Below are 12168 nucleotides of genomic sequence, written 5' to 3' on the forward strand. Positions count from 1 at the left end.
AACATGTACAAAAATTGAAATATAATTTATCAAATGTCATCACCCGAACATCGTCGGAACATATGCAATTGAGATCTCGTTGGAATCCTTATAAAATTATCTTTAATTTGATATATTTTTTGCAAAATAATAATTTAAATCGGGAGAGTTACGTAAATTTAAAGTTTTAAGATGATTTTAATCAGAAAGAATTGACATTAATACCCTTTAAGTTTATTTAATAATTTTCTAATTAAAAATATAATCTATGTGACATTATTTCAACCAATCTCCTAATTTAATGGCTAAGATTTGATCTTAATTTATGATTATTAGCAATTGATCACTCCCCACCATCACATAATCTTAAAATTTAATAACAATTACAAAATCCAACATTTATATGGGAAAATAAAGAAGAAAATAATTTATGCCCGGCCTATATTTACTTGGACCCAATAAATTGGGCTTTGTAAGAGTACGTATCGGCCTGATATATTTGGGCCCTATTATTCATGCCTATAACAAAAAATGTTTAAGGAGGAAAATAAACTGGTTCAACAAATCCAACATCTATGTTTTATGTGTTGTTAATTTATTTTTGTTTAGAAATCATTATTTATATGATTATAGTTTGAAAAAATAATAAACTGCTAACATTTTATCATGTAGTAATGAATACAAAGTTAATAAACTGCTAAAATTTAGTTCCGCCCAAGTAAAGTCGATGGCATGGCACAAGTAGAAGTATTTATGATAGACAAGTGGAATCCGAATATTATGTATGGATACTAGTGAGCTTTAAAATAAACTCGAGTAGAAACACAGTGTGAACAAGAGTAGGATGAGTGAATCTAGGCTATGTCTATGTCACTGATACTCGTGGTGATCATGGTCAGATAGCTTTGGTCGAACAAGAACAACTCTGCAGATCTTCCTGCTCTCCGCAACATTCTCACCACTTCACTTGGATCAACACGCCCACATATTTCCACCAAACCAACATTAGACGTTCTGAACCACTCTACTCCTACACATCATCACATGATTCGACCCTTTTCAATTTCAATTCAAAATATCTATAATTAAATACACTTCAAAATATACATACCATAGCATTTGTTCATCACGCTTACAACACTCCTCTCCCATTCAGATTCTTCGTCCACCGTCAAAATAAATTTCTGCAAAATAATCAAACACTAATTCATAAATATGCCTTTGAAAAGTAAATAATCAATCAAGACTTTAATTGCTTACCACGCGCATCCTTGAAGAGGAATATCCCATCCTTTTTTTTTATCTATATCATTTAAAACTCATTTTCTTTGTTTATCCGTTTATTTGAGGATCCACTATTCTCTTTGCAAGGTCTTCTCAATCTCCCTTGATCTTGCTATTAATTATTCTGCATTTTGGGGTCCTTTTGAGTCTTGTTATTTGATGCTAATTAAAATTGCATCAACTTCAAAGAATTAGAATATTCTCTAACATAAATTCTACTCCACTTGTTTAATAACTTGATTTGATAAATACTACACGTGATTCTTCATTTAATATTTTTAGATTTCATTTTGTTAATTTATTTACCGAGGTCATTTACAAAATAATTCAATTAAAAGTAAAACTTACTAAAAGTGAATTTGTTGTTATCAAAATATATTAACCAACATATTTCCGTGTATTTAAAAACTATAGGTATTTAATTACTAATTTAACCAACATATCTTCATTTACCAGTTACTTGTGTTGACGCATCAGAGCAATTTCTCAGCAAGCTAAAGGGTGTTACAGAGCCTGAGAAGAAAAGGAAAATCATTGGGGAGGAATTCATCAATATATTTGATTCTTTTGCTCAAGAATTGAAGCAAAAATTGGGAAAGGAACCTGTGTATTTGGTTCAAGGAACCTTGTACCCTGATGTGATTGAATCCTGTCCTCCTCCTGGAAGCGGAAGGAATCACTCGCACACGATCAAAAGTCACCATAATGTCGGAGGGCTTCCCAAGAACATGAAATTGAAGCTCATTGAGCCCCTTAAACTCCTCTTTAAGGATGAGGTATGAGTTTCAAGTTGGTACTCTATGCGTTTGATTTTGTGCTTTTCTGTTGCTGTATTGATGATGTAAGTGAATGCTTGGCAGGTTCGTGAACTGGGGAAAATCATGGGGGTTCCACAGGGCTTTTTGAAGCGCCATCCCTTCCCTGGGCCTGGACTTGCAGTTCATGTGCCTGGTGACGTTACATTAGGAGACCATTTAGACACTCTGCGAAAGGTATATAATAATTTTCTTGCACATCAACATGATATTTCCCTCAGCTTGCATTTCCACTAGTTTTCTGACTGGTAATCTGTATTAGGCGGATGAGATTTTCATCCAGTCGATCAAAGACGCTGGGATTTACGACAACATATGGCAAGCCTTTGCTGCGTTCTTGCCTGTACTAACCGTGGGTGTGCAAGGGGATCAAAGAACGTACAGTCATGCCATTGCATTGAGAGCCGTCACCAGTCATGACGGAATGACTGCAGATTGGTACGCGTATTCGTCTCTCTCCTAACAACTATTTCTGCTCTTTTATCAAATATGGAGTGTGAACTATATCTTTTATTGCAACAACCAGGTATGACTATGATCACAAGTTTCTTGCTTATCTATCCACAAAGATTTGCAACGAAGTTACTGGCGTAAATCGAGTTCTTATGGACATTACATCGAAGCCTCCATCAACTATTGAATGGGAATGAATGATCAAATGATCCAATTTTTTTGTTCACTAGTATCAGAAGTATAATATGCAATTTACCTTTTAATTTTGATGAGAAGATGTTGATTGAGGGATTCAGACAACTTCTGTGGTATATATTAAAGGAGGGATTATTTCGCTGATTGATTCCTTTGCATTTTCAGTTTTCATGCTTGATGATGGAACACCAAGTGATTCTGTGATTCTGTTTAAAATACTAATGGTCAAAAAAGGCTAATGGAGAAAAGAATTGAAAGTGGATTCTGTAGATTTCTGACTCAGAATCTCTGACATGGATTTGATGATTTACTCATTAATAATGTTGGTCGAGATTTCTGAAAAAAGAAATTGATATTCAACTATTCAATTGATATCTTTTTCCCAAAAAGGGAAAAGTAAACCTGTAAAGTACACATTTAAAAAGATAAACTTGAAAAGTAGTTTAGCTCTATTAGCTTTTGCACAAATTATATTACTATAATTAAAAATTAACAAAAAATTATTAAGCTGTTTTGACTCTTGAGTTTAAGTTCATCATCTGCTGTTCTACACCTAAAAGTTATGCTGGTTTGTTTATCCATCCAAAACTCTAGTTTGAATCATACCAGTACAGATTAATTTACATGACTAGAAATATTTACTGTCCATCATCAAAAAAGGTTACAAAAACTGCACTACTTGAAAATATATAATTATACCTGCTAAATTAGGGATTAGAGGTTCTCAACACAGAGTCTAACATGTTCAACACTTCCTGATAATTTTCTGAAGAGCTTCTTTGATCACTACTGCTGATGGAGATTTCAGTCCCTCGCACTGCAAAATCATGCAACAGCTGTTAGCATAGATAGCTTCAGCTCATTATTTAAACAAAATGTAACTGAAGTTGTAAGGCATGCATGGAACTGTCACATTCATGGTCTTAGATGGTAGACCTTGGCATTTACAGTGATGGAGAGAGTCCCGTCATTGGTGGATGACTGGATAGTCTGCGTTTCGAGGTGTATTTTGCTCAACGTCTCCATAACTTCGAACAGCACGTGCTCCTTAAACAAGCACCTCATCTCAATCAAGACCACCTTGTTTGAGACACTGATGGTTATGTTATCAGTTGGGGAGGAGTCTCTCAACCGAGGTCCTGTCTTGCCCCTATGAGCGGCCTTCCTCTTATTCATTGCTGGCTTCTTCGAATTGTTGTCATCTCTGTAGTTATCAGAGGTCCTCTCAATGGCATCCTGGGATTTGCTGTGTGTGGTTAACTCTCTCTCCATTGCTTCCTTGTAGGACTCCAGCTCCTCCACTCTTCTCTCGAGCTCCCTCAAGTGCTCTATCGTGTGGTCAAGCACCGATACTTTGTCAGCCTGCAACAACGAGTTTCGTTTTCATGAAATTTAGTTTATGAGTCAGGATAATCTGAAGAGCAGATCATATACCTTTCCACCAGATGGGACTAGGGATCCAAGAATCATGAATCTCTCGTTTATTTTCTCTCGGCGCTTCCGTTCAGACAAGACATGGTTTCTATCGGCTTCATCAGATTTGGGACAGATGTGATGTTTATCAGATTCAACCCTGCAACTTTGATGTAATCTAGCAACTTCAAAGAGCACTTTCTTGAGTAGCTTCTGTGGAGTAGTTCCTCTTTGGGGTCCCGGAACTCCAACCTTCCTCCAGCAAACGAAGCTCGATTCTGTGCTCCCATTTCTGATGTAAGGACCAAGAATCAATTGGTGAGAACTCTTCAAGAGGTAGGAAAGAACACTGCGGTAATGAACATCATTTCCTTGGCCTTCAGAGGGTGTCTTTTGATTGCATTCCTGCATGCAGCTTTTCTTTTCCTTGTTCCCATCCGAATGTGGGATTTCCGTCTCGGATTCTCCCTCTGTTTCAGACACACAGTCTCTGGAATTCACAGAATTATTCAAGCAATTACTGACTGCATCTTCCATTACTGGCCAGCTTTGCAGTTTAGAAGCCTCACCGCCCACGCCTTCCCCCAAATTCGACTCATCTCTCAGCAGATTGTTTGCAAAATCATCTGAAGAGTTATATGGAGAACATATCTCCATGTATGGATCATCCATGAGCCGGTCAAGACCATCTTCGAGAATGTGGGCATGGTCGAGTCGTTCAAGATTCAGACCATTTGGGTAGCAACTGCTGCTGTCGAAGACAAGGTTAGGAATAAGGGGAACCGCCACGGAAGGACTCTCCAGGAACGAACTTATATGCCGAATCAGACTTGGATCTTCTGGAACCTTAAAAAATCGCGTGGACATTGCATGTTATCATAACAATAAATGAGTTCGATGAACGTAACTACAGAGGCTAAGATTAAAGTGGCATACTAGTTCAGTTGTCCCGAGCTCAACGACACCTCCTGAATGGGGAAAGCACACAATAGTCTGCAAGTTCAGATCAATGCAATAGATTCTTTAGAAATATGTTCTTTTTTACTCGAACCTGAGAAAACTTTAACGAGTTCAGATAAATACCTTGATCGATGCGCTCTGATAAAAGCAATGCGCGCCCAACCATCAAAATTGAGAAGAAGCAAAAAGATGTTAAAAACTCGATTGATTCTATGGGATACACATTTTGTGGGGTGATTCGTTTTCTGCTTACCTTTGCAAGCAAAGAACGAGAGAAGACTTTGGTGTCAGCCCGGTGAGCATTGCAGAGCCATATCATTTGATTTGCAGCTAATGTTCTCCCAGGCAACCTCAAGAATTCAGAATCACAAAATTCAATATAGTTTTCATATTATGCTTAATGTTTCAGAATCAGGCGCACAGATCATCATAATTACGTCCATCAACCAGAAATCGAAGTAAAAGCAAATTGATTCAGCTGGAAAGACAGGTACCCTTGGTTGGCGTTGAACACGAAAGACATACAAACCAAGAAATACCACTCTGCATCAGTGAGATCTTCAGGGGATAATGCAGTTGTAGGCCTCTTAGCTTGAGGTTTGGTATCACCAAGCGACAGAGACACGTAAAGCTCTCTCAATTGATCACTTCTCTGCAATCCCAACTGATCCATGTCCACCTCAGCTACTTGAACAGTCTTTCGTGTTTTTATGTCACCGTTGTAGTGCCCTTCGCACCATTCCAGCATCCTAAACTTGTCACATATGCATATAAGATTCAACATCGACCATTAACAATGCAGTCACCAGCAAAGCTACATCCAAATCCCCAACAAAGCAGGTGAATTCAAGTTAAAAAAAAAAGCTTTTGTTCAAGCGATGTTGAGAAGCAAGCAAGTAGCTTTAAAACAGTGAATGGTGGAACACAATCACTCAATTTGTGGTCCTACAAAAGCAAGCCTCTAAAACTTAAGCCTAAATGCAAGCAATGTAGGAAGGCCAAACTCATAACTTAAACATATAACAACACTGAAAAGAAAAATCATGACTGAAATTAGAGATTCCTCTCATATTTCTACTGCATTCAAACTTTTAGGGCAGTTTTCCTCATTTTTCAGCAGAAGCATAAAGAAGAAAAATCAATTTTATTGGTTGGTAGGTGGGGTGGGGAGGTATCACAGTAAATACTTACCCTGGTTGTATGCAAGAAACGGACCAGAAAATTGCATAGCTCCATTGAAAGCTTTGAACAGCAAGAGCAAGCTGCGTCCTTAGATTCTGAGGCATTTCTTTCTGGTTTTGGGTTCCAGTTGCCATTATTGACCTCTCTCTCTCTCTCTCTCCACCTAAACATATACTGAGAATATAAAAGCACAATAAAAAAGAAGAGAATTCCCAGATGGAGCTTGACAGCTGCACTTGAAATGTAGGAAGAAAAAAAGTCACATCCCCATTTACATACATACACTGCCAAAAAAATGATCTTTATGTTCACCTCAATTTTTAGCCCTCATCATCATCTATAAAAACACAATCTTGGCATTTGGGGCAAAGATCGGAGAAACAAGAAATGATTACATGAAATTTATCTTCACATGTTAAGATTCAAGAATAGTTCCTGCGGCATGCATGCATAATTCTATGTCGTGTGACAAGTAGTATCATAGGAAATATGATTCCCCTTTATCCCAAATTTTATACAGGGAATCTCTTTTTAAGTAGCATATGTAGAGAGAGAAAATGAGGTCCTAGGTTAAATGGGCCAAATTATTTACACTTTTTGCAAGTGCTAATTACAGTAAGTGATCGAAACCTGAGTGAGTGACAGAGTTGGATAAGATAGGAAAGAATTAAAGATTTGAATTTTGAAATGTGGTCCAAGAAATGACCTTACATTGTTGCAAATTTAAACCAAATTCCTAACTTCATAATTTACATCAAGTTAGTATGCTCTATTTTATAGCATACGTTTATACGAAAATGATATGCTATATATCTTATGTGAGCTTTTTCTTATGTTTGTATGTTCTATTTTAAATACACTTATTTATATACTGGAGTTAATTTGTCTATACGAAAATGATATGCTATATACCTTATGTGAGCTTTTACTTATGTTTGTATGTTCTATTTTGAATACACTTATTTATATACTTGAGTTAATTTAATTCTGTTGTATACTCCGTATTATATTGCATTAAGTAGAAAAGGATAAATAAGTGGTGGTGGTAGTTGTAAATTAGGATGCAAAATGATAACAAAATCAATGATTTTACATGTATATATCAGATTATTATGGGACAATTTTGTGAAAAATTATATTTTGCTCTTTCATTTTGTGTCTTGAATTTAAATAGTAGTAGTACATCATTCCGCATACCGACTACTGGTTTTAAATACAGGTAGCTAGACTTGTGAATTAAACACTTTTCATAATAAGTTGACAAACAATAAATTTGAGCATTTGTAGTTCTGTGCATTTTTTGGTATTCCAGACAGCACTTTATACAAAACAGTTTAGTTACTGATGCCCACACCAGCAATATTAACAGGTCGAAGAAATTGATGTTTTCATATAGTGAAGTGGTCACATGATCAATTTGTCCCTACATCTGTATACACATGTTTGTGCTGGAGTACTATTTAAACTCAATGTCACACTCATGCCCCTACTATAATGTTAAATCTAGTAGTACTATTATTAAGTGTTGATTGATGACAAAACCCTGATTGGGATCCATGGTTGGTAGTAGGGAGTACAACACCACCATAGATTTCGCTAGCAACTACTTGACATTTGCATTTCAACGAGGTTCTCCCTCGTTGAAGACACGATGTCCTCACAACCCATTTCGACAACCTAAGGGAGGCCCAAGACGCCACATCTTGTGAATTAACTGAAAAACATCATGAATGAGTGTTTTGGTAAGAATGTCAGCCAATATGAATCAAACATGATTCAGCTATAGAAGAGTGGAAAAGATTTGAATATAATCTGTGACAAACGTTGGCAGATTTGAATACGGTTATAGAAGAGCTGGTCATGTGCCAAAGAAGCCTAGAGTGTATGAAATGAAAGTTCTATTAAAGTCTGGGGCTAAACAATGTGTCCGACAAGGACAGACGTGCTTGGCATGAACAAGGCTTACGCGCTTGGGGGGAACCACGGAAGCCCTGGTTGATGGCATTGTTTTGATTCTGGAATAGGCACAATTGGTCCGAGGAAGATCCGCCATAAGTCGAGAATGATGGTGACTAGCATTGCAGCACCTAAAGCATCAACAGCCACTCTTGGCAAGTCCCAAGCATCACTTGGTTCCTCATCGATCCTGCGTTGCATATGGTGCCAACCAAATAAGCAGATCAATAATAGTTTGCTACTTCAATAACATGAGCTTCGAGTTCTAAATTAGGTCCTTAACTTTGCACTGAACAACTACTTTTAACTTCAGTAATAATCATGAATTACCATTAACATCAGAAAGACAATAAATTTTAGCAGTTCGACTATCATATGCATCTATGTTGATTTCAAATTTCAATACCAAAATCTAAGTGAAAGCCTTTTCCTATTGTAAGCAAGCCTACATTCATGAAGGAGTTTAATGATATATAAGTAGAAAGTTGGGTTCCTAAACAAGTAGGCGCAAAAGCACACATACTCCAAACACAAGCAACGCCATCTCAAGCACCCATAAATTTACAGCCACATAAAAAAAGTTAGACACACACATACAGAGAGAGGAGCAAATATTACCTGAAAAACATTGGGAAACTAACAAAGAAATAAATTGCATAAAACAGGCAGCCAACTTTGTACATGACAGCTCGATCGACAAATTCATAATAGGGAAACTGCACATAGTCAAATAGAAGATTAATACTAGAAAATATCAATATATAAAAAAGGCATATTGATAAAAGATCTGAACTGCATAAAGATTAAACCCCAAATACCAGTGTGTGTTTTTGTGTCTTTACTTACATTGGAAATGGCTACAGTCTCCAGATATGCTACGAAATATGAAAGAATTAAAATCCAGGAAGCTTTAAACAGCCACTGTGTTGTTTCTGGCAAGTGAGCGACAGAATGCTGGATTCTGCGAAGTGTCATATTAGAAGAAACGTGGTAAAACAAGAAGCAGACATGCGTGAGAAGGAAAGTTGTATGTGGTACCTGCAAAACGGTTTCCATGGTCACTTTCAACTATTATGAATTAATAAAAATGTAAACAAATATGATTTTCGGGCTCACGTTATTCATCCTCCACGATGGGAATGTATATGAGGCACCCAATACCGTGAAAAAATAGTGGGTCCAGAAGTAATTTCCAACGTAACTAAAGAGAATGATCCAGAGACTAGCCTGGAAGAAAAGAAATTTCTAGTTACAGCAAGATGCAAGATAAAACAACTCGCGTAGTAGTTATTAACTGATATGTACCAGAAGCGAACAACAAAAAATCTACGTATGAACCATTAACGTTATTTGTTTTGAAGCATACAGTATGAGAAAAAAAAAAGTTAGCTCATTCATATGCATATTGCTAACAGATGGGACATGATTTGTTTTGTCACAATCTAGTCTTCCATCACCCAGCATCATATCAATTTCTTAAGGAAGATAAGCAATTGATTTAAGATAGCTCTGTTGCAACATTTTTCTGGGCAAAACTCTGAAACAAGGATCTCATGTGATTTTTATCTGACATGGGAACTTGATTCTCAGGTTGTATGTCATGCAAGTGATACGAGTTAACATTACTTTGTTTGATAAGAAATTCCATAGAAACAAGTGAAAGCATATTATAAGACAAAGATGATTAGATTAGTCATATAAATGTTAGTAATTCTCAATTAGTTTAGCAAAAAATTATAAGTACTTACTTTCACCCAATAACGATCGTTCCAACACAAGCTCCTATCTGCCTGCAAGAGTTTAAGAGGAATTAATACAATTTTACAATGTGAGCTGGAAATATGTTAAAGCTTATATCCTTATTCACATGATTTCTGCAATTAACTAACTTAAAACATGTCGCTAGTTAACAACTAAGTTTCTAATCATGACTTTACAATTTGCATCTTCTAGGGGATAGGGAGACATAACTCATAATAGAAACAAACGAATCAATGCGAGATTCAGTACAACAACTGCTGCCAGCAGACCAATCAAAATGACCTTTATAACTTTATTCTCAAATGAATTTATTCACCATGAGAAAGAAAACCATAAACTTACCTTTCCAACAAAAACCATTGGAATTATAAAAGCAGGCAAAGCTGAAACAAGTCCAAGTAAGAGGTACTCCCACTCTGTAAAATTCTGGCAAAAAAATAAGAAATTTAAGAAATTCTAGTCAACAATCTCATCAATATAACAACAGAACAAGGACTTCATAGCACCATGTTCATCTATAAGCACAATAAAGAAAAGGATATTTGTTCCATTAAGATTCTCATCACTAACGGTTGAAGTTAAAAGATATCAAATGATTCTCATCACTAATAAGTACTCCATATGGGTGGTCAGTTAACATGATTTATAGCTCATAGTGAAGGCTTTACAACTAGTAAGTAGTGTAATTTTTGCAATCTTGCCCTGTATCCTTATAATTTAAATCTTCCGAAATCTAGGATGTTCCATCTCACTATCCATGTTATTAAGATTTGACAGGAATTAGCACATCATTCTTCAGCACCAACAGAAAACAAACATTTAAAACATGGAGTATAAGTATGACGAATCCTAACCATTACCTTTTCAAAATTTACATGAAAAAGAAAATTCATAACCATGTTTGGAATCAACACATGGGATATACGGATCAAAAGTTTCCCTTTCCCCTCCCGCACTAAATCAACGAAGAAAGGCAAATCAATAAGAAACAAAAAGCGGCAAAATACCTCGTAGAGTTTGTAGGGGACGACAATTCCAAGGCAGAGTGTGAGCCAAAAAGGTGTGTAGATGAGAAAGAAGAGTTCAGCCCATCTTTTGCTCGGGTTATGAGCTAACCAAAGATTTGAAGTTGAGCGATCCACTTCACCACCTACGCATTTCACCCCCAATTCAACAAAGCCGCATAAACGAATATCGATTAGCAATTAACAAGCAGGAATTTACCTCCCATTTCCGTCTGCAATTCGGGCAGCAGAGAAGAGCAAGATTTAGTAGTGAGTTTGATATGCTTCTCAGTAAGATAAAATATAGTAGGACAGTGAGAGACTGAAAATCTATACCGACTGCTAATTTAGGGTATTATTATTATATTGAAGCAGATTGAAATGCCAATGTGAAAGAGAATATCCTGAAACTGGGAACTGTTTTTGGGGGGAAAATCGGGTTTATGGGGCACTTTACACTAAAGATTACGTAAATGTACCCATTTTGTTATCTATTCCAAAAATGGGAAAAACGTCAACCACATTGGCGTTTCTATTAGTAAAAACGCCAACCTCATTGGCGTTTATCTTCGCGTCGTATTGGAGGTGTATTTTCGCCAAATACAGCGACGGGAAAAAACGCCAATGAAGTTGGCGTGTATACCAGGTAAAACGCCAATGTAGTTGGCGTGTTTAATTAATAAAAACGCCACTGAGGTTGGCGTGTTATGCTTAAAAACGCCAATTTGAGCGGCGTGTTTCTGTTGAACCATATCCTTATCAGATCTCCCCCAACATCGCGACCCTAAACACTTTCCCTCCCCAAAACGCGAAAACCCTTCCCAAACGCATAAAAACCTTTCGCTCGGGTCGACCCGGTGGTGGATTTAAGCGTGGATATTTTGAATTTGGCTAATTCTTTCAACCATTAGTCCTTCTAATCGGTTAGTATATCAAATTTTAGACTCATTCTTCTAAACATTAGTCTTCCAATATTTGATTGATTGTTGTGATAATATATATTGTAGTGTAATTAATATAATAGTTTGACCAATTATTATGGGTACACTAATATTTTGATGGATTATTATGATAGTATATATTTTAATGGAAATATTTTGACCAATTGTTATGCTATTATATGTTATAGTATATTTTATGGATTGTTATGATAATACATATTGTAG

General features: G+C 36.4%; 3 protein-coding genes across 11 annotated transcripts; 1 reads left to right on the top strand and 2 right to left on the bottom strand.

The window, feature by feature from the left end:
* Nucleotides 1-1712: 1712 nt before the first annotated feature.
* On the top strand, nt 1713-2744 carry LOC121784579 (GMP synthase [glutamine-hydrolyzing]-like; the record flags this gene model as incomplete). Its single annotated transcript, XM_042182746.1, has 4 exons — nt 1713-2039; nt 2124-2255; nt 2341-2516; nt 2605-2744. Coding segments are annotated over 4 exons (759 nt in total), but the record flags the coding sequence as incomplete, so codon positions are not given.
* Nucleotides 2745-2820: 76 nt separating this feature from the next.
* On the bottom strand, nt 2821-6814 carry LOC121784578 (transcription factor EGL1-like). 9 transcript variants are annotated; one of them, XM_042182737.1, is made up of 10 exons: nt 6594-6814; nt 6291-6516; nt 5594-5853; nt 5353-5449; nt 5223-5237; nt 5076-5132; nt 4161-4985; nt 3663-4088; nt 3426-3543; nt 2821-2932 (listed from the first exon to the last, which is right to left on the bottom strand). In XM_042182737.1, the coding sequence occupies exons 2-9, from the start codon at nt 6450-6452 to the stop codon at nt 3472-3474; spliced, it is 1914 nt and encodes a 637-aa protein (XP_042038671.1). In that variant the 5' UTR covers nt 6453-6516; nt 6594-6814; the 3' UTR covers nt 2821-2932; nt 3426-3471. The 9 variants fall into 9 exon arrangements, with proteins under 9 accessions (XP_042038671.1, XP_042038674.1, XP_042038678.1 ...); XM_042182740.1 differs by lacking the exon at nt 2821-2932 and having other exon boundaries at nt 3336-3543; nt 5594-5848; nt 6291-6444; XM_042182744.1 differs by lacking the exon at nt 2821-2932 and having other exon boundaries at nt 3336-3543; nt 6291-6444.
* Nucleotides 6815-7643: 829 nt separating this feature from the next.
* On the bottom strand, nt 7644-11379 carry LOC121785358 (cycloeucalenol cycloisomerase-like). Its single transcript, XM_042183747.1, has 9 exons — nt 11223-11379; nt 11006-11148; nt 10341-10424; nt 9986-10027; nt 9354-9464; nt 9084-9275; nt 8856-8953; nt 8248-8427; nt 7644-7995 (listed from the first exon to the last, which is right to left on the bottom strand). The coding sequence occupies exons 1-9, from the start codon at nt 11227-11229 to the stop codon at nt 7992-7994; spliced, it is 861 nt and encodes a 286-aa protein (XP_042039681.1). The 5' UTR covers nt 11230-11379; the 3' UTR covers nt 7644-7991.
* Between the last annotated feature and the right edge of the window lie 789 nt (nt 11380-12168).

This window comes from Salvia splendens, chromosome 21 (genome assembly GCF_004379255.2).
Source record: "Salvia splendens isolate huo1 chromosome 21, SspV2, whole genome shotgun sequence".
NCBI lineage: Eukaryota > Viridiplantae > Streptophyta > Magnoliopsida > Lamiales > Lamiaceae > Salvia > Salvia splendens.